This window comes from Cottoperca gobio, chromosome 4 (genome assembly GCF_900634415.1).
Source record: "Cottoperca gobio chromosome 4, fCotGob3.1, whole genome shotgun sequence".
In the NCBI taxonomy this organism is placed as follows: Eukaryota; Metazoa; Chordata; class Actinopteri; order Perciformes; family Bovichtidae; genus Cottoperca; species Cottoperca gobio.
Window position 1 is genome coordinate 26927434 of NC_041358.1, and position 26499 is coordinate 26953932.

At 43.8% G+C, this 26499-nt stretch overlaps 1 protein-coding gene across 8 annotated transcripts; it reads right to left on the reverse strand.

Moving 5' to 3' along the window:
• Positions 1-596: 596 nt before the first annotated feature.
• Positions 597-24934, reverse strand: zfr2 (zinc finger RNA binding protein 2). Of its 8 annotated transcripts, none has more exons than XM_029430583.1 (19): positions 24804-24934; positions 20828-21083; positions 20228-20342; positions 19466-19687; positions 18209-18534; positions 17530-17718; positions 17052-17292; positions 16522-16694; positions 16050-16169; positions 13038-13201; positions 12451-12577; positions 12153-12364; positions 11409-11577; positions 9375-9549; positions 5144-5232; positions 4691-4786; positions 3827-3938; positions 3340-3437; positions 597-1988 (listed from the first exon to the last, which is right to left on the reverse strand). In XM_029430583.1, exons 1-19 carry the CDS (start codon positions 24854-24856, stop codon positions 1815-1817), a joined length of 3111 nt encoding a protein of 1036 aa, XP_029286443.1. In that variant the 5' UTR covers positions 24857-24934; the 3' UTR covers positions 597-1814. The 8 variants fall into 8 exon arrangements, 6 of the variants coding, with proteins under 6 accessions (XP_029286443.1, XP_029286442.1, XP_029286440.1 ...); XM_029430582.1 differs by having other exon boundaries at positions 20228-20345; XM_029430580.1 differs by having other exon boundaries at positions 13038-13198; positions 20228-20402.
• Between the last annotated feature and the right edge of the window lie 1565 nt (positions 24935-26499).

Genomic DNA, 26499 nt, shown 5'->3' on the forward strand with positions numbered 1-26499 from the left:
TAAATGACTACATTAATCTTTAGTTACTAAATAAAATAATCAATACTTCAGCATGTGTTAGAATAAAACTTTATTGATCACTTCGTGAAATTCACAGGCTGAATCAACACAATTGCATAAATAATTATAATCCTGCAATATAATATACATTATTCAGCATTACTACTTTTACTTTTGGTACTTTAAGTATTTAGATGCTAATACTTTTACTAGATTACTAAGACTCAAAGGCTTTATTGTCCCATGCAACAGCTACAGCGTCGTTTTCGTGTCTTGTGAACATGTATTTGGTAAAAATGTGCACACAGTGAAACAACTCAGGACACAAAATGGCTTAAAAGTGTTTTAATATCTCCCCTTAATTTTTTTAGGCAACACTACAAAGACATTCAAATAATAAAAAGGACATCAACGTTCACACTTTTCCTTTAAACAATACAAAATAGATTGCAGCATCCTTCAGAAATAAAATAAGCAATACTTGAATATATATATATATATATATATATATATATATATATATATATATATATATATATATATATATATATATATATATATATATATATATATATATATATATATATATATATATAATGCTCTTGATAAATGAAACTCAAACTAAAAACGGCACAATAAATTCTCTCACGTCAACTTTTAAGCCAGAGTTGTGCAACTGTCCCTTCCCCGTCCTACATCTCTGTGAAATTATATCATTACAATATGACAAAAAAACAAGTCCTAAATGTTCCCCTCACTCTGTAATACACAACATGATGCAGGCACAAGGAAGAAAGTCAGGACTACTTGATCATTACAGTAGATATTCAGTCTAAAGCTTCTCCCTCTTCTGCTTACCATACGCTGGAAGAAAAAAGATTACTAGGCATATTATTCAAATGATAAAATTATGGCTGCATACAGTAACATTGTCATTTCTATAAGTGCTTCATTCCCTCAGCATGCTACAGACTGTGCAACATAAGACTTGTCCCCGTCCAGTGTGACAGACACACAGCTTCTGTCTGTACGCTTCCTCGCACAAACCTCAATGACGTAGTTTAAAGGGGAAGTTATTTAAGTGTAGCCTTGTTTTGTTTTAAAGGTGGGATTTGGATTTCACAACTATTTCAACTCATCTCAGGAAATGTTGAAACAGGAGACTTTAGAGGCAGCATGATGAACGGAGCCTGCGAGTTTCACTCAACAGCGTCCCTTATCTTATTACTAAATGTGTCATTTTAGGCACAACGACCGTCACAGCGTCTGCGTCGATCCGAAACGCAGTCAGTCCTTCTCTCAGTTTCAAAGCTTCTAAACTTCAACCCCCCCATCTTCGAATGATTAACAGACTGGAAACAAAACACATTACAGTGGACAAATGTCACGCTCCGAGGTCAGACTGATAAAGCCCAAGGTGCTGATGAGTTATCATAGAAAACAACTCCGCTGTAGTTGCAATGGTGGTTTAACAGCTGTGAATCAACAGGGGGGGGGGGGGGGGGGGGGGGGGGGGGTCAGTAGTTGGTGTGCAATTACACTGAAATGGAATGATGCAATCAGTTCAGGGTTTTTCTCTGCACTTTAAAAAGACACTAAATCTGCGGGTATTTACTTTACGACAGAAGGATTTGCGGTACAGATTCTCCTCCCGACACATCACTCCTCTTACTGCGAGGGCAGACATGTAACATGTAGTCAGTTATATTCATATGTGTATAGCTGCGTGTTAAGATTGTTTTCAAGATAAGAAAAATTGAAACTTGTGACATTCTACCAGTCTCTAAACTAGCAAACGCTTCTGGAGACGGAGGTCAAGCGCTCTCTGCGTCTTCCTTCTTGTCCTTCTTGCCCTCCCCTTCCCCTTCACCCGTGTCGCTGCCGTCCCGTCGGCGCTTGCGGTTGCGAGCGCTGGCCTTGGACGCCGGCAGAGACTCCATGCCGAGGACCTTGTGGATCTGACGGAAAGCAAGCAGCCGCAGAGCATGCTGCAGCCAGAGAGCACAGGGGACACACATCAGACTTTATTTCACTTCCTTGTTTCCTCTCGCTCCTGAACTGAACTCCGTAACAAACAGTCTAAAGGTTTATTCTATTACAAGCTTTATAATCATGGGATTAAATGCATTATTTTCAGTCCTGCATTTGTGTTTCCTCATCTGAAATGTACATTGTAATAAATAAATGAAAATATAATAAGTAGTATAGGATGTATTTTATATCGTCGCTCTGCTCTCGTCTTTAGATGCTTTACCATTGAACGGTTTGACCTCCAGATGTTTCCACACATGCACAACACACCACCATTAAAGACTGAACCGTGTTTGTTATTGGGATGAACCCACTGAAGTTCTGCAGATGTTGGATGTTTGGAGGCCGACAGAGAAGTTATCTGGTTCCTCGACTAAAAGCAAAATTAAGATTATTACAGAAAATAAATGTATTAATTTTAATCTACACAAATGAACACTTTCGTGATTTTTGGAGCGTAAATGTAAAATCACCACGTTAGAATACAGATGCTGCATGACCTTCACGTCACCACTGAGCACTAAAGTTAAGTAACCTCTGCAGTCTCATGTTGACACTCGTTAGTAAACCGCCTTTTTAGGGAACACAAAGATTACAAACTGCGCGGGGGATTTATTGACACATTCTGTGAGCTGTTAACCACAGACCTCATTTAAACATACCTTTTACTCACTGCAGCAGAGAAACATCTTAAACTCTGAGTGACTTAATGTTCTGCATCACCACAGTGGCTCATCAGGCAGGTGTGAGGGTGCAGCTGCAGACTAATTATATACGATAATATGTGAGATGATGAGTTACAGTCACATCTGCCTGAGAGACGCAGAAGTTGTTCTGTCCGAGCCTGAAACTACGTTCAAGGTTGAAACCAGAGGAGACGGAGGTACGGCAGCTGCTGACCCTCAGACGATATAAGATGAAGTGGATAAATGTGGTTATTTAGACATATTGCGTTTGGCAGTGACTCTTGTTTTGTCTGGTGTTATAAATCCAGCGCACCTCCATCTTTCCTTTGCACACTTTCACTAGAATATGTTGAATATAGTTTATCAAAACGTTTAGGAGTTTTCAGAAGGCTCTGAAAGTGCACTAACATTACATACTCTTATTTATTTTTAACAAATTAATTAATAAAATATTTATTTAAATGTGAAATAATAATTATTAATTAATTATTAAAAATAATTGTGATTATGAGTTTTAGCTTTTTTATGTCCCGTTATGCCATTAATGTTAAAAGTGAATCAACACCTTCCAGCCAATCACAATCTTCTCAGCGGCCATGATGTGAATGCTGCGTCTGCGTACCTGTGCGCTGGCAGTTATGTCCTCTCTGACTTGAAGCATCATGCTTTCCAAAGCATCCGTCGTGTCTTTCTCACAGGGGTCCATCAAGCCTGGTCCGTCTGAGAGGGGGGAGAGGTGAGTGACACGTGTGAAGATAAAAGTCACTGAATCTGACGCAGAATCTTCTCTTTTTAAAAAGCTTCCCGTTTGACAAACACACACTTTGAGGGAGAAACTGTAGATAAGAAAATAAATCTACAGAAAGTAATTACATGAAGCATTAGAGCTGCCTCCTCCTCCTTTAATCGATTAGTCATTTTTAAAATGCCGAATGACTTATTTCCCAGAAACCTTTGAGCACATCTCTGGTGAACATTAACATTTAATATTCTTTGTGGAGAAACTCAAGTTTCACAGATGTTCTTTCGGCCCCTAGAAGTTACAAGGTTGTGCATCCTGTGAAGTATTTGACTTCTTCATGTCTCAAGAACACGTATGTCTGTCTGACCTGGCAGCAGGATGCCTGTGGAGATGCACTCCAGGACTCTGCGCATCGCCTCTCCAGGGCTGAGCGGGCCTGCAGCGCTGCTGATCACTTTCTCCACCAGCAGCTCCATCGCCTGGAGGGGGAGACACACACACACACACACACACACACACACACACACACACACACATTACTGGGCTTTCAGATTGCAATTAAAACAATCTATTCTTTTGCATGACAACAATAAAAACAGACTTCTGTTGTTGGAGGTCTGGTTGCTGGTCACTACAATGAGAACAGCTGGTCCACCTTAAAAGTCAGTCCACCTTAAGTGAGCCTGAAGCGTTGTAGTCGCTGACTTCGGGGCGAACCTTGACGAGTCGTAGCTCACCGAGAAATAAACGACACACAGATCTAATGTCTGCTTTCCTTCTTGTACTCTTTTGATTGCCGCTCTTTGAATAAAGTTTATTATTACTCACGTCAGACACTCTTTATCGACCGCACACGGCCACGTTAAGCCGCCATCGACGCTAGCACCGCTCACTAACAGCAGTATGCATCGATACGTCGATCCAGATTGATGGATTTATATTTGCATCTCCTGCAATCTGGATATACAAACAGTCCCATTTCGATCAAATTCTGCTGAGTTGTTCAGCCCTACTATGTAGGTTTATAAATATACTTGTATGTTCTCTCTTACGCAGCACCGGCAGAGACAGATGTACAAAACAGAGGACGAACAAAACATTAGTTAAAAGTTCAAATGTAAAAACAAATGTCCAACTATGTGTTTGGAAAGATGAAACGATACTGTATAAAACCTCTTCAGGAGAAGGTTCACACACGAGCAACAAAACGGAAAGAGTTGAAGCCTCTTACCCAGCCGGGCATCTTCCCCCAGGTGGGAACCCGCTGACACAAATCTCTCAGCACCCGGATGATGATGACACAGGACTGCAGCCCGTTGGCCCGAGCCTTCAGGGAGGAAACAAACGCATCAAACAAGAACACAGTATTTATTTACCTTCTGACTGTCACTATAAAATCTGACTTTAAATAAAAACTAAACCTAAAAACCCTTTCTGATAAATGCTCCTACCAGGGAGTTCTGTGGTCATTACTGATACAATGAGTTCTCTAGAACGCCACGTTTTCTTCTGTAGAACCACAGAACCCTGTTTGTGCGGCTCTAACACAAAGTCTATTTTTAGCCTAAGAGGAAGTGCGATCAGTTCCCTCATCCATCTCTGCAATAAAACACATTTTAAAATCAATACATCTCCCAGATTTTAGCCCTTTTCAGACATTTTGACATTCTTGTGATGCGTTTACCTGAAACCATTTGGCGTGGCGGAGCGATGCGAGGTTCTCCAGACATTTCCTCTTGTTCAGAAGATCGGCCGGCTCCTTCTCAGCCACACCTGGAGGAGAGAACGTGCAGCAGCTCATGACTTGCAGTCAAACTAACGCAAAACCCAAATGATGACTATGCAATACATCGTACGTGTTGACGCTGTGGCTGCACAGACGCTGATCAGGGTGGAAATTATCTCGTGTCAACAAACATTTCCTCTTCCGTTTGTTTTGTGAGAAAAATAATGAGGGGAAGATATGAGCGAAAAGAAAAGCGTTGGACCATCTGATGAGGATGCAGCGTTTGTGTTGATCCACACAAACACAAGCGAGAGAGAAGGAACTCCAAAGCGTTAGAGAGAAGAGGAGTTTACTTTCAAGCTTTAGTTTAAGGCATTCAAAGTGGGCTCCTCCTCCTCCCCCAGTGGAAGCAAACTCTAGATTCACTCTCGCTTTGGAACGAGCTTCGTCTGATTGGCGTTTCGCTATTTTTGGCGCCATTTTTTTGTAGCTTTCTCTTTGTGTTTACGATGCGGCACCTGGCTGCTACGTTTTTATAGAAGCTGACACCAAGAAAGTCCAGGCAGAGGGCTGCAGACGCAAACACCAACACACACTTCTAGTCGCTCACATGTGAGGATTAAGATTATTATTATTGTTTGTTTCTATTCGAGCTGAACGTCATTCCTTTACATCCAAAGCTTCGATTGAGGTTTGCCACCCCCCCTTTCTGTACATTATTCATAACTTAATCAAAACGCTGATTTGTTAGCGACACACACACACACACACACACACACCCACACACACCCTAAAAAACTGTTTCTGAGCTTTTGATCATAAAACATGGACTTCATCCCTTTGGAAAAATGCTCTCATTCTACATCTAATGTTTTCTTTGTAGTTATTTTTTAATTGGCCGTACTCTGCATGGCATACTGAGCCATTACTTTTAAAGGGAACTTCTGAAGCAGATAAAGACTCAGAGCCAGAAGACTTCTCTCCCTTCGTGCCTATTTTAATATTAGAAAAGGAAATAGCAATGCGTTTGTTTAAAAATAAACAATGCTCGTGTGCGTGTGCGTGTTGGATTTAGACGTTCATTAAATAGTTTGATTAACAAGACTGTAAAGTAAAACATACAACGTGGTTACTGATGACGGCGATGACATTTCATCAGCCTCGGGGCTTTCACACTTTTACGTCGACTAGAAGTGACGCAACAACAGAGGACATTAGCTTTCCTGCAGAACAAACACAAAGCCATTAAGTGAAGTCTACACTACACTTACACTCAAAGACACATTTATCATGGCTCTTAGGGGGCCGTTTGGATTCAGCGGCAGCGGACGAGAAGGTTTCCTCCTCTGAACATAAACATGAGCTGGATCCTTCAGTGTTTCTATTCTCAGTGGCGTGTGGACTCGTGTGGTCTTCAGATCAGCCATGGGCTCGTCTAGGTCTGATCAACAAACCCAAACAAAAAGTACAACGAAAACATTTCTATCATGTTTTCCAAAGGGGGGGGGGGGGGGGACCACATTCAAATACTGGAGTTATTGGAGCAGGTGGAGGAGTGTGTGATCACAGGGGTGGGGGGGTTACTCATGTCATGCTGTAGAGCTCAACAGTGATCGGCTTAGTTCCCATTCATTCACTCCGTTCACGTTTTAGAAGAATATTTGAGTCGGAGCAACAAAAAAAAAACTTTACAAACCAAAAGAAATTAGAAAAGTTTCATAATTATTTTAAGGTGAGACTAAAAAAAGGCTAAAACATGTTTTTTCATGCACTTCTCATTTTTGAGAGTTTGGGCCTGTTTGCTTCCTTCACGTCTTCTTTCAGACGAGTGGAAAGAAAACGCATAAAATACACATTTATTGTATTTTATTAACTGTGTGTAGATTTAAACTCTCCACAGCTACATTACATAACGCCTCATGTACATATTAAACACTTAATATAAACTTGTGTTGATGTTTGACTCTGTTCACCTGTAGTGTGTACAACATGTATGACTCTGTTCACCTGTAGTGTGTACAACATGTATGACTCTGTTCACCTGTAGTGTGTACAACATGTATGACTCTGTTCACCTGTAGTGTGTACAACATGTATGACTCTGTTCACCTGTAGTGTGTACAACATGTATGACTCTGTTCACCTGTAGTGTGTACAACATGTATGACTCTGTTCACCTGTAGTGTGTACAACATGTATGACTCTGTTCACCTGTAGTGTGTACAACATGTATGACTCTGTTCACCTGTAGTGTGTACAACATGTATGACTCTGTTCACCTGTAGTGTGTACAACATGTATGACTCTGTTCACCTGTAGTGTGTACAACATGTATGACTCTGTTCACCTGTAGTGTGTACAACATGTATGACTCTGTTCACCTGTAGTGTGTACAACATGTATGACTCTGTTCACCTGTAGTGTGTACAACATGTATGACTCTGTTCACCTGTAGTGTGTACAACATGTATGACTCTGTTCACCTGTAGTGTGTACAACATGTATGACCTCTGTTCACCTGTAGTGTGTACAACATGTATGACTCTGTTCACCTGTAGTGTGTACAACATGTATGACTCTGTTCACCTGTAGTGTGTACAACATGTATGACTCTGTTCACCTGTAGTGTGTACAACATGTATGACTCTGTTCACCTGTAGTGTGTACAACATGTATGACCCTGTTCACCTGTAGTGTGTACAACATGTATGACTCTGTTCACCTGTAGTGTGTACAACATGTATGACTCTGTTCACCTGTAGTGTGTACAACATGTATGACCCTGTTCACCTGTAGTGTGTACAACATGTATGACCCTGTTCACCTGTAGTGTGTACAACATGTATGACCCTGTTCACCTGTAGTGTGTACAACATGTATGACTCTGTTCACCTGTAGTGTGTACAACATGTATGAATGTTACAATACATATTCTCTAAAGGAGCTTTTTCTCACACTCTTCAGCAGAAAGTCTCCACTTCAGTAGCACTTACATACACCAAACTTTCCACTTTCATTCCTCTCTATATTCTGAAGCTTTGTGCAGAGGGCTTTGTTCACATGTCACTCACAGCTCATGTTATACACGCTACACTCACTACATGCAGGAGATGCACTAAGTTCTGTGTGTTGACAGGATCTAGTGATTTATGGAGTGATACAAAGACAGATCCAGAATCTGTACAAACCTTTGACATGTGAACAACATGAAACACTTTGAACCTGCTTTCATCCAGACTTCTCTTTATATCTGGACATGGAGCAACGGCGCCGCTTATTTCTCGCCTCAAATGTTTTCTCAACACATTTCGTCCCAACACTTTTCCCGTAATGAGCCGCCATGTTGGTTTGGACTCGTGTCTTCGACAGGAACATCGTTTGTTACGACATTAAGGTTAATAATCTAAAGCTTGTATTGGGAATAGGAATGGGATTTTCCCTTCCTGGTCCTCGCTGTTGAGCTCTATCATTTCAACCCTGATCATTGTGAGGCGATAAAACGACACTCCAACACCTCGTCATGGATAGCGCCACAGTAGGACGCGGGGATGAGAAACGAGAGGATGGGAAGTCGCTGGACCTCAAAGATCCCCTCATCAGGAAACGTGAACAAAATGCCACAAGACTACAAAATAAAAGATATTTGTGGAAGTCGGTAGCACCATGTCAGGCATGTTCATCCCCGGGCATCATCTGAACACTGACCATCGCCTTCAGTCTATTATTGCAGCTTTACAAAAGGTTTCATCTGAGTGTGTGTTCACAAGATAAACACACACACACACACACACACACGTGGCACAGAAAGGTCGGAGAGCCCTGCTTTTGATTCCCATGTTGTGGAAAAGAAATACAGAAATTGGGGGCTAGTGTAACTGCGAAAAAATGTGGGAAATGACAAAAAGTGGGACAAATGAATGCGAGTTAAATCTTCTTTTAGGGGTTAAAGAAAAGAAACAAGTTGAACGTGGGCTTTGTTAAAAGTCCCACTTCTCATTTTGTGTAATTTAAGAGCTTTTCAGCCTAAAGATTAAGGCTGTTTATGGGTGGAAGGGTGGAGCAAGGGGGTATATATATATATATACATATTATATATGTATGTATATATATATATATATATATATATAAGTGTATTACACACATCGCTTACATTTGGTCGCCTGGTACTGAAAGCTTTGGCTTCTCTAACCTTTCTCAGCCGCTTTTCCTCCTGCCTGCTTGTCCTTCTCAGTAGCAGGGTCCTCCCTCATCAGCGGCGAGGTGAGAGAAATGGTCACCTGCATTTTGGGCTCCTTGCTTGACAATATCACGATGTTCGCCTCCTCGGGGTGAGCCTGCACCTCATACTGATCTTCAGAAAATGTCTGCCGGTTAAAAGGACACTTGGGATTACTCACTACAGAGGAGGAGGGGCAAGAAGTAGCCTTGTTTGGGCGAGTTTACAGGGCGATACTGTTATGTTTTAACCCTGGATTGTGCAATTTTCTCTTTCTCAAGGTAGTTCCCTGATTTAAAAACAGGGTCTGTCACCATAAATATATTTCTAAACATTCCTTAGATCTTTGTAATTACTTAGGAAAGCATTGGGGCGGTTTAGGAAGAAAAAGCCCCATCTCACTCTGTAGGATTCAGGTGTCATAACCAGGCAGGGAATCTAAAGATCAGTCAAAAGCACCTTGAGTGAAACACAGTACAGCTAAAGCAGGAGGGAGGAAGAGGGAGGAATTACAACACAGCACGACCTTCTACGTGGAGCCAATCCTCTGACGTGTGGAGCTCAAACGCAAATGCAAGTTAAGAGAAGAGAAGAGTTTTCCTCTTCAGTTCAGTCATTTGTGAACTGGAAGCAGAAAGTGAAGCGTCTCCCAGAGCCAGAAACCACAAAGGATTTCTATGATGTTGTGGAATAAACAGCCTGGAAATCCTCCAATAACAAACTGAGTTACACAAATTAACTTTACCGAGTGAACCACCAAAACGTGAAGTCCACAGAGTAACTACTCTACTGATTTTACTTTCACCGTTTTGAAGTGTGGTTGTATGAGGTACTTATACATAGTCTGTGCATCACCTACAGTAGGTCGGCACACCCCCAGTTAGGCACAGATTCTAAACAATGTGCTGCAGCAGCAAAACTTTAATTCAACCACCTCAAAAAAAATCTATTAGTTATATTTAGAATATTCTCCCCGCTTTGCATCGCCTTCAGACAGCCCTCATCGAAGGGGAACTGAAGTAGTCTTCTCTCTTTAACGCCACCAGACTCCATTGAAAAAACAGTGATTTTTACCTTGTAGCACACAGGAGCTGCTGGTGTCCCTCTGCTTTGATCGGTTAGTTTGTTTGTGTTATTTCATGACTTACTTTTACTTTGGACGATACTTTTGAAACAGCAAAGTCACACAACAACACCAACTAACTAACCGATCACAGCAGAGGGACACCAGCAGCTGCTGTGTTCTACAAGGTAAAATCACTGTTTTCTTTAATGGAGTCTGGTGACTTTGAAGAGAGCATTAATAACAGCTCCCCTTCTGAAAAGGGCTCTGACAGCAAAGTAAAGTCGTGTCAATGTAGTAAATATAGCGTTCACTTAAACTGATGGATTTATTATAGCTTAGCTGATTCCTGTCTGTTCCTCCAAACCGCCACCTGATTATGTACAAGTACCTGATACAACCCCCCAAAACATCCAAACTATCCCTTTAATCACTGATACACGTGTGGAGGACAAACTGCTGTTGTTTCTGGCTGTGGAGGACAGCTGCACATGTTCACTAATGGTGAACGAGCTGCTCGAGCAGCTGACAGAAACATCTCTGATGATGTGACTCAGTTTGTTTCTGGGTTTGTGTTTAGGTTGCTAACACGAGGTAGTATCACCATTACTTCCTCACAACGTCTATTTGTTACATAACTGTACAACCTTTCAGTGTCCAGCTCTTATGACACAAGTCACGAGGCAGCGAATGACAATTTCCTCTTTTTAAAAATGGACAACATCTTTAACAAATTACTGATAAAACTGACAAAGGACGCTTTTTCCTGCCATTTTTATCCGAATTTACCGTCTATGTGATCCCACACCCGGGGGTATGACGGAATCTAAATAATTTATAATTTAAATGCAAGAAGGTCAGTGTTGTGAATTCCAAGTTTACCACAATTCTTCCCTCCATCAACCTCAACCAATGTCCTAACTTAACGGCTGCAGTTTCCTTACCTCCAGTTCTTTGGGTAGATGTTGGGCGATGTTCTTCAGTAGAGTGATGGTGGGTTTCTTAGCAGTCAGCAGGATGAGCTCAACATTTCTGTCTCCACGGAGCAGCAGGCCCTTGGCCAGGATGCCCACCCTCATCACACCTTTCAGCAGCCGCGCTGCGTTCTCAGGACTGTCGAGGGAAACAAACAGTTCAGCACAACGAATGGAAACACGAGTCATAATGAACTGTCACATGTCATATTGCTTATATTATCCTGTTTTTAGTCGGGCTGCAACTCTCAATTACTTTCATTAACTATTAATCGTTTGGTCTATAAAATGTGAGAAAATAGTGAAAAAGCGTGACGTCTTTAAATGTCTTGTTCACTTTAATATGATATAAAAACAGAGAAAAGCAGGAAATCTCCATATTTGAGGCTGAAAACAGCATTTTCTGACATTTTTAATTTCACTATTAATCAATTATCGAAATAATGGGTTATGTTTCTGCCGGTGACTCCATTAGTCGGATTCATCTTTGCTTTAGTTCTTCGGTTTATTACTCACGATTGGTTTTATGCATTTCATATATTTCTATATACTAATATACTGTTTTTAAATGTAGTTTGAACATACTTAGCAATAAAACAAATACTATGAATTTCCTTTATCCACATCAAAAACCTAAATTATTAAAGTTTTGATACTTTTGGGATCTTTGGTTAAAACTGCTTTTAGGCTTCAACTGGCAGAAACACCGTTTACCCTTTTTCATCTCCTCCTTCAGCAGCAGCAGCAGCGGTATCAACAGCTGGTGCCTCCTTCTCCAGCAGAGAGTCTGACACCAGCTTCAGCGCTCTCTCCGAGTGGGAGACGATCCTCTGAACGGCCTGCAGCTCCTCCTCCACCGGGTAAATGGTCGAGTGTTTAGCCATGATGTGCCGGTCATCGGGAGAGTCTGGCCGACGCACACACGTCTTTAAAAAATAAAGGGGAATAAAGTGATCACGCTTGGAATCGAGAGTCAGCCAAAGTAAAAAGAAAAGCCAACTGCGGCGCTCACCAGCAGAGGGGGTACTGGCATACCAGGGCGGCTCATCAGCGGCGGCGGAACCATCCTGCGCCTCTGATCGCCCCAGTACATCTGCTCATCCTCCATCCTCCTCCAGTACATGTCCTCCTCATATCGCCTGCAGGAGAGGCAGTCACTCATTAAAGGTAGTTTACTCCCGCAGGGAATCGTTACAGCAGTCCACAATAATGATTCCCAAAAACATTTACTCTGAACCAGTGATTCTGATGATACAGAAGTGTCGTGATATTTGAAGGTCCACTGATACAAAACTGGCAGTTCCTCTTGTGACTAAAACAATTAAAGCAGAACGTATATTTCATCGTGCATAAAGGACATTTACTGATTAGATCTGGCTGCACAGTTTATGATCCTCACAAGTACTTTGATTGACACGACTTCCTCTGGCTGTATTTTACAAAACATGCAAGAAAGCTGATGTGAATGACAAGAAATCACATCTGCTTTAGGACTTCCCCTTTACTTATCATTTACCTGTATGAAAGCATCTTAGTCTATTCCTATCCAACAAGAAAACTTGCAAAACGTCAGAGTGTGAAGAAGTTAAAGTTACTAACTTTGGCCACGAGTCTGACCTCATCTCCATGTGCCAGCGCTGCTCGTCGTCTCTCTGCCTCTTCAGCACCGCCTTCTGCTTCTGCTTCTTCAGCTTGCTCTCCTGCAGCTTCCTGGCGCGGTTACTGGGCTTGATCTCCACAGGAAGCTCTGGGTTCACTTTCTTCTACAGCGTGGACAGAACAAACGTAAAAGGGATGCAACAGGATGCACAACTACAGGATGCACAACTACTTATGTGGGAAGTTTTCTTTTAAATAATGTTTTTGGATTTCAGGAGTATTTCTGTTTTTTACGTTGAATATCTTGCGCTTGGTTTATCGTTTGTCTTCCAACATCTTGGGGCCATGTTGGAAATACATGTTTTCACTTCAACATGTTATACTTGGGAAACCTTTGTTTCCTTGTCTGATAATGCAAAAATTAAATCAATCAAAGGAAGTTTCTTTTAGGAAGTTTTTCCTTGTGCGATGCGAGGGTCTGAGGACAGAGGGTCTAAGGACAGAGGGTCTGAGGACAGAGGGTCTAAGGACAGAGGGTCTGAGGACAGAGGGTCTGAGGACAGAGGGTCTGAGGACAGAGGGTCTGAGGACAGAGGGTCTAAGGACAGAGGGTCTAAGGACAGAGGGTCTGAGGACAGAGGGTCTGAGGACAGAGGGTCTAAGGATAGAGGGTCTAAGGATAGAGGGTATAAGGACAGAGGGTATAAGGACAGAGGGTCTGAGGACAGAGGGTCTGAGGACAGAGGGTCTGAGGACAGAGGGTCTAGGGTCTGAGGACAGAGGGTCTAGGGTCTGAGGACAGAGGGTCTGAGGACAGAGGGTCTGAGGACAGAGGGTCTAAGGACAGAGGGTCTGAGGACAGAGGGTCTAATGACAGAGGGTCTGAGGACAGAGGGTCTAAGGACAGAGGGTGTAAGGACAGAGGGTCTGAGGACAGAGGGTGTAAGGACAGAGGGTCTGAGGACAGAGGGTCTAAAGACAGAGGGTCTGAGGACAGAGGGTGTAAGGACAGAGGGTCTGAGGACAGAGGGTGTAAGGACAGAGGGTCTGAGGACAGAGGGTCTAAGACAGAGGGTCTGAGGACAGAGGGTCTAAAGACAGAGGGTGTAAGGACAGAGGGTCTAAAGACAGAGGGTCTGAGGACAGAGGGTGTAAGGACAGAGGGTCTGAGGACAGAGGGTGTAAGGACAGAGGGTGTAAGGACAGAGGGTCTAAAGACAGAGGGTCTGAGGACAGAGGGTCTAGGGTCTGAGGACAGAGGGTCTGAGGACAGAGGGTCTAAGGACAGAGGGTCTAAGGACAGAGGGTCTGAGGACAGAGGGTCTAATGACAGAGGGTGTAAGGACAGAGGGTCTGAGGACAGAGGGTGTAAGGACAGAGGGTCTGAGGACAGAGGGTCTAAAGACAGAGGGTCTGAGGACAGAGGGTCTGAGGACAGAGGGTGTAAGGACAGAGGGTCTGAGGACAGAGGGTGTAAGGACAGAGGGTCTGAGGACAGAGGGTCTAAAGACAGAGGGTCTGAGGACAGAGGGTCTAAAGACAGAGGGTCTGAGGACAGAGGGTGTAAGGACCGAGGGTCTGAGGACAGAGGGTGTAAGGACAGAGGGTCTGAGGACAGAGGGTGTAAGGACAGAGGGTCTGAGGACAGAGGGTCTGAGGACAGAGGGTCTAAAGACAGAGGGTCTGAGGACAGAGGGTCTGAGGACAGAGGGTGTAAGGACAGAGGGTCTGAGGACAGAGGGTGTAAGGACAGAGGGTCTGAGGACAGAGGGTCTGAGGACAGAGGGTCTAAAGACAGAGGGTCTGAGGACAGAGGGTCTGAGGACAGAGGGTGTAAGGACAGAGGGTCTGAGGACAGAGGGTGTAAGGACAGAGGGTCTGAGGACAGAGGGTCTAAAGACAGAGGGTCTGAGGACAGAGGGTCTAATGACAGAGGGTGTAAGGACAGAGGGTCTGAGGACAGAGGGTGTAAGGACAGAGGGTCTAATGACAGAGGGTCTGAGGACAGAGGGTGTAAGGACAGAGGGTCTGAGGACAGAGGGTGTAAGGACAGAGGGCCTGAGGACAGAGGGTGTAAGGACAGAGGGTCTGAGGGTGTAAGGACAGAGGGTCTAAGGACAGAGGGTGTCGTATCCTGTACAGTGTGTAAACACTGAGACAAATGTATAATTTGTGATATTGAGCGATATCAATACATTTGATTTGCACACGGGATGCTGCACAGTCTCTGGATATTTCTACACGAGTGCAGATACAATTTTAAATAATCTCTCTTTTCATTTAAGCTTCCATCTGCTCCAAACTGCTATTATTACAAGTAAATACTGAGCTTTTTAAATAAAAAAAGAAACAATCAGCCACTTTAAAATGTGTCCTAAAGGTCAATGTTTACTTCATCATTATAGCACATTTATAACAACCACAGCTGACGTGCGAAAGACGTTTAAAATACCAATTAAACAAATGTATAAGTGGAAAATAAAGAAACAATACAAATATTTACAAAATAAATTATGTTTACATCCTGTGTCACTCAATAAACGCATGATCTACCTGTTGTAGTCTGTGGCTCTAACAAACATGTCGAGTGCATCTTGGTCCACATGAAACGTGTATTATTTTATATCCAGCATCGTTTACGTGCATCAGCACATGTTTACCAGCCTGCACTCTTCTTCTTCTTCTCTGCCTATCTTGGCGTGTTAATAGTGTGACACCATGATTGTGCATCATGTCCCCCACGTTCAACATGGGGACCCACTCAGAGGAAAACAGCTCCATATTGGCACCTTTGAGAACTTTTTGTCGTTTCCAAATCTTTTTAAACGGCTCATTTTGAACAGACAATCACACAATACGGGTGTCATGGACACGCTTTCATGGACCAGTGTTTCCCACACCGCCCAACTATAATAATGGCAGTCAAAGTATATACATTTGAAAGTATGCATCTCAACCCTGATCATCACGTCTCAGACAGGAATCAGCTCAGTGATGCACCATCTCTCCTACCTTGTACTGGAGTCTGTGCCTTCGTCCTTTCAGGTGCATGTCTTTAGCGTTGGGGTCGTTGAAGCTGCACTCGCACAGTTTACAGTGGAATCGAATCACTTTGCCGTCATCGTTTCTGACCTGAAACAGAAAGAAAGTTCAGCTGAAGACACATCATGCATCGTAAGTTATCTTCTACGGTAATCATAAGAAAAGGAAATCAAATATTTGAATAGATAAAACACTCTGCTTCATCCTTAATGAGACCATTATTTACTAAATGAACATCATGCTGTATCGTAGAAGATTTGAAACTAGCCATTGAGACCATAACCTCATCAGGAAAAGGTTTACTGAGGTAATAAATCAAGTGGAGTCGCCCCCTGCTGGCCAGTAGAGATAGTGCAGCTTTATGTCACTATATATACACACACACACACACACACACACGTCTATTCCTCTGATATACTGAGACCATCATTCCCCTGCTTACCTCCTCTACGTAGTCGTGTCCCACGGGCTGGATGTCTCCCTGACCTCCAGCTCTGTCACAGTCCTCATCGTCACTCTGAGACTCCATCCTCTGAGCGGACTGGTGCACGGGCTCCTCCACCTTCGCAGCCGCCGCCACCACCGCAGCTGCTGGAGCGCTGACAGGCTTGTTAGCTATGCAGAAGGAAAGATATTATTATTTCTAGTCTCTACTTTCCGTCTCTTCTTCTATTCCTGAAGATGATTAAAAACAGATGTTGTGACATTCGTTGGTTTGACCTTGCTTTGACACCAGGACATTCAAAACAAACAAAAACTCTTTTAAGATGCGTTATAATGTTCTTGTTGGGAAAAACTAAATTGTCACATTTTGTAGGTGTACACTAAAGTGATCACAAATGTCAGCTCAGCCGGTTTCCATAACGACTCGGCTCCAATTAATACCAGATCGGTGGTTATTCAACACTACGTGGGGAACATTGGGATGACAAAGCATCTCCAATCATCGACGTAACAAATCAACAAACTCACAAATGACAGTTATTTTGGATGGAGCTGGTTTCTTGACTGGTGCTGTTGTTTTGGCCGGGGCGTTTACAGCCACGTGTTTGGGGGTCGCAGCGGGAGTTGAAGTGGTTGAGAAGGAGGCAGCAGTGGTTGTGGAGACTGGAGGCTTCCCAGCTGTCGAGGTTGTGATAACTGGAGCCGAATTCACCAACACCGGCTCCGTGGAAGGTATAGGTTTGCCCAGCTTGGTGTGAAGTTTCACCACCTTTCCAAGGTTACAAAGAGAGACAGCAGGAGATACAGCCATGTAAGGCTGCTGACACTTAATCCCATCCCAAATCCCTGAGGCGGGTTTTATTCCAAGACTTGGCAGCTCAGATGGAACATCACATGAGCACAGCATCGTGTCCAATAATGAAAGCGTGTCACGTCCATAACTTCTACAGCGTCCTGTATTTCCTTAAATAATAACTTTGAGCATAAATACAAAAGCGTCACTCACCTTCTGGTGTTTGGCCCCGCGGATATGGGCGGCGTATGCGTCCACTCCGGTGCAGGAGACGTCACATAGCTCACAGCGTAGCTGAGTCTGGACCCCTCTGGGCCCGTTGCTGGCCCCCGTCTGCCCCCCAGATTTAAGTGCCGCTTCCTTTTTCTTATGCTTCTGGCCCTCGAGGTGCTCCCGGTACGTCTGTTGCAGTAAATCAGACGGTTAGAAATTAGAAGCTTCCAGATGCACAGACAGAAATATGTATACATCAGGACCCGTGAGCCGACCGGAGCCCCTCCTTCACGGAACTGTTTGTTCGCGTCACCGCTCAAAGTGACTCGACAATACTCTGAAACAGTATCATACTAATAATATCAGTGTAGCTTAAACTTTATCTGCAACTTTGCGCAAATACCGGCTTTAAAAACACAACTGGAGCGAGATGTAGCCGCAGATAAATCCGCTCTGTGCGCCGTCCAAAATCCTGTCGCTCTGCTCACATGCTCTGCTATACAGCTACACATTTGTTGCTTTTATTTACTTAATTTATTCTGCTGATACTTGATGTTAACCAGCTATGAAACTATATAACATGTATTTCCTTAATGCACATCACAATAAAGCATTGATGTTAAAAGCATTGGATAAATACAATGTAGTTAATGAGACACCTTCTCATCTCAACGCCTACCTGCGGGCCTGCACAGCTGATCTTGCAAATGTCACAGTAATGGAGCTGGGGCTGCTTGGGAGGCCCTTTGGGCTTCTGCAGCTTGCTCTGGTGAAACGTGGGCTTTTTGTAGGCGTTTACAGTCGGAGCGGTCACCATGTTGCTGCCCGAGTTGCTCCAGGAAGAGCTCGTCAGCTGTTTAGGTGGCGGCTGGATGGCGGGCTGCGGCTGCTGCTGCTGCTGAGGTGGAAGCTGCGGCTGGGTGAGAGTCTGCTGGGCCGGCTGGTAATAGGAGGGGGTGGGTGTGGAGGTGTAGCCAGTTGAGTCATAACTGGAGTAGCTAATGCCTGAGGGTGAGAGAGCAGGAGGAAGAGGGTGAGGACAGCACACAAGACAATGGTCAGCTGTCATACAGGCAACAAGCTGCAGCAGCAAGTCGATCCAAAATCATCTTTGACTCGTGGCAAATAACAACATGTAATAAGAAATTTAAACTTGAATTAGAAAGATATTTACATTTGTATTTATGTCCCCGACACTCAGAATTAGAGCTGCAACGATGAGTCCATCGACAGAAATGATTGTCGACCATTTTAATCAATTTAATCGCTAAAAAGTCATTTTTCATTTCAAAATGGGTGAAAATGCTGTTTTCAGTTTCTCAAATATGGAGATTTCCTGCTTTCTCTGTTTGTATCAAAGCAAACTGAATATCTTTTGGTTTTGGACTGAAAACAAGACATTTAAAGACGTCACTGGGGTGGACATTAACGGCCCAAACGATTAATCTAGAAAATAAATGGGAAGCGCTGCAGCCCTACTCAGAATCACATCACACGTCGAGACGCTCGTGGTTTCCTTTTAGATATTTCATGTTACAGTTACAACAACCAGCACTGCGAGTATTCACCACGTCACCGAGCATCTAGAAACAAATACTTTACAAAGCACCGCTCGTTCATGTCGCTCTCGTATATCCAGCTGCCTCCGAAGGTCACCTGATCTGGGCCGACATGCAGGAGAGTGACTTTGTAAAACCACTCTTTATAAGAGGCTTTTTAAAATGAGCGAAACCTGCAGGACAAGTCTTCTGTTGGGCTCCTCTAAAGAACACAGTCATTTCTTCTCTTTGCTCTAGTAACAAGGATTCACCTTCATGTAAAGTTAAATCTCCCTTCATTTATGTTTTATTACGCATGCATGTACAATATAGTTACACTGATATATCTATTTTAATATGCATCGAGCATATCGGCACAAACATTGACGTTATGTTACCTGAGTAGGTGGTGGCCGAAACAGTGGAGGCGAAGGAGGAGCCGAGGGTGTAGGATGAAATGGGTGTGGGCGGCTGCTGGACGCTGGTGGACACCGGGTAGATGTTGTAGCTGGTGGACACAGACGGGGCCAGAGGCTTCAGGGCCGTCACCTGCCTCTGGGGGGGGGGAGGCTGGCTGTACACGGTGGAGGGGGCTGGACTGTAAGCGCTCTTTACTCCCACTGGAACAGGAAAGGAAGGGGGGGGGTTGTGTTAGAGTGAGGAGAGCAGACAGCAAAAGATATCCGACACATCCATTGCATCCTCTGGGACCGCCTGCCGGAGAGGTTTTGGCAGCGCAGGAAGAATCGTCATTTCACGAGCAAATGAGCAGCCGACACATTTCACAAGCGTCACATCGCCTTCAGACGAGAGCCAGGGTAAATAATACCACCAGCAAGCCTGAGGTGTGTGTGTGTGTGTGTGTGTGTGTGTGTGTGTGTGTGTGTGTGTTTTACACTGTTCGTGAGATCTGAAGCAACACATCTTTGTCGAACTGATTTAACTGTAAGTAACACAAAATGTCAGGTCATATTATTATAATGGCCTTCACATCGGCTGCCACACACACACACACACACCTACACACACACCTTCTCAACAGCTGTACAGACTTTGCTGTATTAAAATCGGTCCCCTTTAATATTGAATAACCGCTCGGCCCCAACAATGACTGGAACTTTGGCGGCAACATGAGCGGACGGACGGACGGACGGACTCACCAGTCTGGTAGTAATTATCTGCGTGTGTCCTCTGAGCCGAAGGTATACTCGTCTGGTAGTACTGCTTATTGTCGTAGGTAGTCACAGCGGCAGGACGCCCATAGCTGTAGTTGTCCTGCTGGTGTTTACAAGAGAGCATTTCATCCAATGGGAAAGCAGCATATTGAAGTGACGACTGCAGCAAGTGAAGAAACCACAGATATCACATTTCTGCATCCTGCATGTAAAATGAAAGCATGCTTTAAATTCTGACGACATTTCTGGCTGCAACTAAAGATTATTTATATTATCGATTAATTGTTGTTAAAATGTCAGAAAATAGTGAAAAATAAAGTCTTTAAATGTTTTGTGTAAAACAAAGATATTCAGTTTAGTTTGATATAAAACAGAAAAGGAGGAAATATATATTTGAGAGACTGAAAACAGCATTTTCTGCCATTTTTGCAAAATAAATTACTTTCACAATTAATCAATAATCAAAAATAATTGGCCATGGCCTTCGTTTCCGTTTGCCCCAAGGGTCTTCCAAAACTAAATCATTTACATAACATCCAATATGAAAACATCATGCGATAATAAAGGAGGCAGACAGCCACTTACCGTGTCCGAGTATACCTGGTACGCCTGCGGGGTGGTGGTGGGCTGCGGGGGTGCCGGGGGGTCTGGCTGCCGGTAGGCGTAGTCAGGGGGAGCCTGGTGGCTCTGATAGGTGGGGTACGGGGCAGTGACCACAGGCCGGGCCGCCTGCACTGGAGCTGGAGAGTAGGACGCAGTCACTGCATGAGCCACAGCTGGAGCCTGCTGCACGCTGTAAGTGGCTGTAGAGGGGTGGGAGTACGCCGGGGGAGGCTGGGTACTGGAGGGGAGGAGAGAACGAGAGGAGAGAACGAGAGGAGGACAGAGAAGAGAAGAGGAGGACAGAGGAGAGGAGAGGAGGACAGAGGAGAGGAGAGGAGGAGAGAGGAGATGAGGACAGGAGGGGAGGAGAGAACGAGAGGAGAGAACGAGAGGAGAGGAGGACAGAGGAGAGAACGAGAGGAGAGAACGAGAGGAGAGAACGAGATGAGAGAACGAGAGGAGAGAACGAGATGAGAGGAGGAGAGAGGAGATGAGAGGAGGAGAGAGGAGAGGAGGACAGAGGAGAGGAGGACAGAGGAGAGGAGGAGAGGAGATGGAGGAGGAGGAGAGAGGAGAGGAGGACAGAGGAGAGGAGGAGAGGAGAGGAGGAGAGAGGAGATGAGAGGAGGAGAGAGGAGAGGAGGACAGAGGAGAGGAGGAGATGAGAGGAGGAGAGAGGAGAGGAGGACAGAGGAGAGAACGAGAGGAGAGAACGAGAGAGGAGAGGAGAGGAGGACAGAGGAGGACAGAGGAGGACAGAGGAGGACAGAGGAGAGGAGAGGAGATGAGAGGAGAGGAGATGAGAGGAGGAGAGAGGAGAGGAGGACAGAGGAGGACAGAGGAGAGGAGGACAGAGGAGAGGAGAGGAGGAGAGAGGAGATGAGAGGAGGAGAGAGGAGGAGAGAGGAGGAGAGAGGAGAGGAGGACAGAGGAGAGGAGGAGAGAGGAGAGGAGGACAGAGGAGGACAGAGGAGAGGAGAGGAGGACAGAGGAGAGGAGAGGAGGACAGAGGAGATGAGAGGAGGACAGAGGAGAGGAGAGGAGAGAGGAGGACAGAGGAGAGGAGAGGAGGACAGAGAAGAGGAGGAGAGAGGAGAGGAGGAGAGAGGAGAGGAGGACAGAGGAGAGGAGAGGAGGACAGAGGAGAGGAGAGGAGGACAGAGGAGAGGAGAGAGGAGGACAGAGGAGAGGAGAGAGGAGGACAGAGAAGAGGAGGAGAGAGGAGAGGAGGAGAGAGGAGAGGAGGACAGAGGAGAGGAGGACAGAGGAGAGGAGGACAGAGGAGAGGAGAGGAGGACAGAGGAGAGGAGAGGGGAGAGAGGAGATGAGAGGAGGACAGAGGAGATGAGAGGAGGACAGAGGAGAGGAGAGGAGGACAGAGGAGAGGAGAGGAGGACAGAGGAGAGGAGGACAGAGGAGATGAGAGGAGGACAGAGGACAGAGGAGATGAGGAGGACAGAGGAGAGGAGAGGAGGACAAAGGAGAGGAGAGAGGAGATGAGAGGAGGACAGAGGAGATGAGAGGAGGACAGAGGACAGAGGAGAGGAGGACAGAGGAGAGGAGAGAGGAGATGAGAGGAGGACAGAGGAGATGAGAGGAGGACAGAGGACAGAGGAGAGGAGGACAGAGGAGAGGAGAGAGGAGATGAGAGGAGGACAGAGGAGATGAGAGGAGGACAGAGGAGATGAGAGGAGGACAGAGGACAGAGGAGAGGAGGACAGAGGAGAGGAGAGAGGAGATGAGAGGAGGACAGAGGAGATGAGAGGAGGACAGAGGACAGAGGAGAGGAGGACAGAGAGGGATTTTTTAAATACTTTTTTGCCAAAAATTCAAAGTCAAATTTACACACGAGATCCACAAAATGTCGGATGCAAGCGAACGTCCACGTCACGTAAACACCGGACGCTCTCCGTCCACACGGAGTCTGTTAAATATGCACTTCAGTGCCGTCGTGTAAACAAACAGCGTCACGACCAGACGCAACCACTGAAAGATGGCCGAGTAGCTTTGCTTTCTTCCGACGTACTTCCTCTTTAAAACAGGAAATACACGTTTTATATTGTGATATTCACGGGAAATGATCTACAACACAGCAAACAGCAGTTTAGTGGATGTTCGGCTCCCTGCAGCAACATGTCGTCAGTCTGAACCTTTATGCTAATTACAGTCGTGGCGTTATACAGATGTGTCGCACCGGTTTTCTCCTGGGAAAGTAAAACATGTTAGAGGAAGTGAACATAACGCAATGTTGTTGATTTAAATCAGGTGTGGCAGCATCCTGGGAGCAGAGAAAATACTGCACGCTTACAAAGAAAGCGTACTTAGTTACTTTCCCCCACCGCCCTTTAGTTTCAGCTCCGCTCGTTTGTGTCGTTGTAGCGCCACGTGTAATATCACAGGTTTGAGGTCGTCGTGGGAACTTCTTTACGGCAATACTGCATTTGTTTTTAGGGTGTTTTGCATCAAAGTTATCAAGCACGTTTCTTTCGCAGGCGTCTCCTGCTGGATTAGTTCCCGTCTGGTCATTTAACCAGATATGTTGAGGCCTGTAACAATAATTAACCACTTATCGTTGTGTTTACATGCGTGTTTGTTTACATAATGTCACCATGATGCCAGAATAACCTGCAGGGTTTTCAAGAAGGCTCGGCAGGTGTTTTGCCAGGCAATATTTTACTTATTAAGATTTAACAACATTCAAATTCCAATTTCTGAATATTCTTAACAACAAGTTGATTGCTCATTGAAAGTGGGTATTATATTAGTGGCATAAAATAGTCTTGAAATGGCAATATTGCAATTTGTTTGGGGCAATATACCGTCTAAAGAACTGTACTACACTTCTTCTCCACTACATTATGGATTATTTAGGGATGGGATAATATATATGAAGTTCTACGAGTTATATATACATGAAACAACCACATGGTAAAGCCTATTTGTATAGTTTGTAAGGATAAACTACGCACCAATATATAAAGTAATTAAACTAGCTCCACCTTTACCAGCTGCAACATTACAGTGATGAACACATTAATGCATCAATAATCACAATGCAGTCATTAAACACATGATTGTGAAATGAGACCTTCTGCATAATGAATACTTTTAACAAGTATTTTGATGCTAAAACTTTTGTACTTTAACTTAAGAGTTTGAATGTAGGATTTGTACTTTGTACAGAGTATGTCTACACTGTGGCATTACTAATTGTACTTAAGTAAAAGATGTGAATACTGGAGGAGTGCAGACTTCCAGAGAAGATTAATACATAATAAGCACTTTGTGGTGCAGAGGAAACAGTCCTGTTTGTCAGGTGTGTTGGATTGAGTGCAGCTAGTCAAGAAAACCCCAAACACACCAGACAAGGAAACCTTCTTTACCCGCAGTGTGTGATGATTATGATATGTTAATTATATTTAATTACCTGTCAAACTGACAGGCTAGATGATTTACCTGTCGCACAAACTTCCAATCCATGCTGCTAAGAGTATTACTTCATTTGCACATGTGCAATATTCCTTTGTGGCAGTATGTCGTTATTAAACACAACTACAGCAAGTGTTTGCAGAACAGGGGACCTTCAGTTCAGCTACACCGGGGTCTGCCCTCTTAATCCCGGCCACAATATCACCCGTCACAGCTGCAGCCGGCTCCACTAGCCAAATCAGCTGCGTGACACTTGCCAGAACTGACATTTTGTTTAACATTAAAGTCTTTTAAACAGGTTAAGTGTTGCCCCATGAGTAGCCGAAGATGACTTCACTGGGGGTTCATCACCTAATGTCAAGCAGCGTGTCGGTAGGAGCTGGCCTGCTAACGTTAGCTAACCCAACTAGCAGGTCAAGCTAGCCGAGTAGCCTGAGCCAGCAAACCCAACCGCCGACCGTTACACACCAACGGCTGATAAACGTGACTCAAACCTCACGCTGACATCAACCTGCATCACTTGAATTACCTGTATTGCGGACCGGCACCATGTGTGAAGCCGAAATAATTGCTTGCAGCCATCTTGGCATCTCCAGTTCAGTACAGTAACTGGCAGACAGCAGAGAAAACCCAGAAACTGACCGTCAAGATAGTTCCCCCCCTCGACAGCAGCCAATGGGGACACAGCTCTGCTACACCGGAACTGCGTAAGACAACACACATATCTTACACACACTGTGAGTCAGGTGTTAAAGATCACAAAGCGAGAGTAAATGTATAGTTTCAGATCATTTAGCGTAACATTTTAGCATTAATTGGTTTTAACAAAATGTTCTTAGCGTTCGACATAACTGCATCACGCATGCGCACTAACATTGAAAAAATAATTCTGAGAAGAATCATGTTTTTGTGAGACAAATATGATTTAAAGATACTTTACACTTAAAAATAAAAATCATATTTATACTTGTAACTGTGCTTTGCATAATCTTTTTATTCTTAATACTGTTTTATTCTAAATACTGTGAACCTTTGCACATCTCTTAGAATATATTCAAACACATTCCTGCCGAGCTATTTAATTTCAAACATTGTACATATATCATCATTTTGAAATAAAATATTTATTTTATTTTTTCTATTCTATATATTTAAGTTTCTTATCCAAGCACCAAAACACCAAAGCAAATCCCTTGTATGAGAAATCCTACTTGGCAATAAACCTGATTCTGATTAATTTAATTGAACTACTTTACGTGGCTGAAATATATGGTAATAAATTAATAGAAAGGCTAAATAATTGTAAACATCTATATGTCTCTTACCTTTCTATTTTATGCTCTTCGCCTGATTGTTTCTTTTTGTGTTTCTGTTATTCTCTCTTGATTTCAGTATAATGGTACCTCTATTGTTTATTGTTTGTCTTGCAACATCATTTCCATCATTGCTAATTGTATTTTATCCTTCGTCTTGGTATATTAATTCCCTGTCTGTCTGGATAAAACATAAAATAAAATAATGATTTAAGGAACCCTAGAAAGTTAGGAGTAATACAATGAAAATTAAACGGGGAAAGGCGAAAATAAAAAGATGTCGGTCACTCTTTGTTATTGTATATCACTCCTGTTTGGAAGAAAATTCATTAAAAAAACGAAATGGACAAGAACAAAAATGCTATTGTCAATTATTTCAAACAAACTGCAACACTAAAAGGCTTTCATTCTCATCTTCTAGGGTCTAAAAAAAACTGGCTGCGAAGCCGGAAGTAGGTGGAAGGGAATCCTCTCGCTCTGCACGTAGCCAAGTATTCACCTGCTGTGTCTGCTGAATGTCGGTGTGCCTGTCAGTCATGCTTGCGCCGATGATAAAGATATAATCTAATATAAACCCAACTACCAGACACTGAGTGTATAGACACAAAAATCATCATAACATCATATTCAGAAATATAAATCATAATCTTCCAGCTCATACGATGAAAACGACCTTGGGTTTTAAAGGCATCACCCACAAATAATTATGCTATAAATCTAAAGAGACTAATGTGAGATAATAACATTAACCTATATATATGGCGTGATTATACCACCAGAGGCACAAAAAAAGCCCAAATTGTATATAAGGAGGCCTGTTATATGAGCAGCCATGTGCAGGGAAACTGGGCAGGGATATGATTGGTTGGGTGAAAGTGAAGTAAGGGGATGAATATTTAATGTGTGGGGAGA

Bases quoted from the DNA above. Each gene is read 5' to 3' on its own strand.
- zfr2 (XM_029430579.1), bottom strand. From the start codon at position 24,856: ATGGCTGCAAGCAATTATTTCGGCTTCACACATGGTGCCGGTCCGCAA. The intron at 17,293-17,529 runs GTGAGTGACGCT...AACCTTGGAAAG, and splicing joins GCGGGGCCAAACACCAGAAG to GTGGTGAAACTTCACACCAA. The intron at 3,939-4,690 runs GTAAGAGGCTTC...CTCCCCCTCCAG, and splicing joins GGGGGAAGATGCCCGGCTGG to GCGATGGAGCTGCTGGTGGA.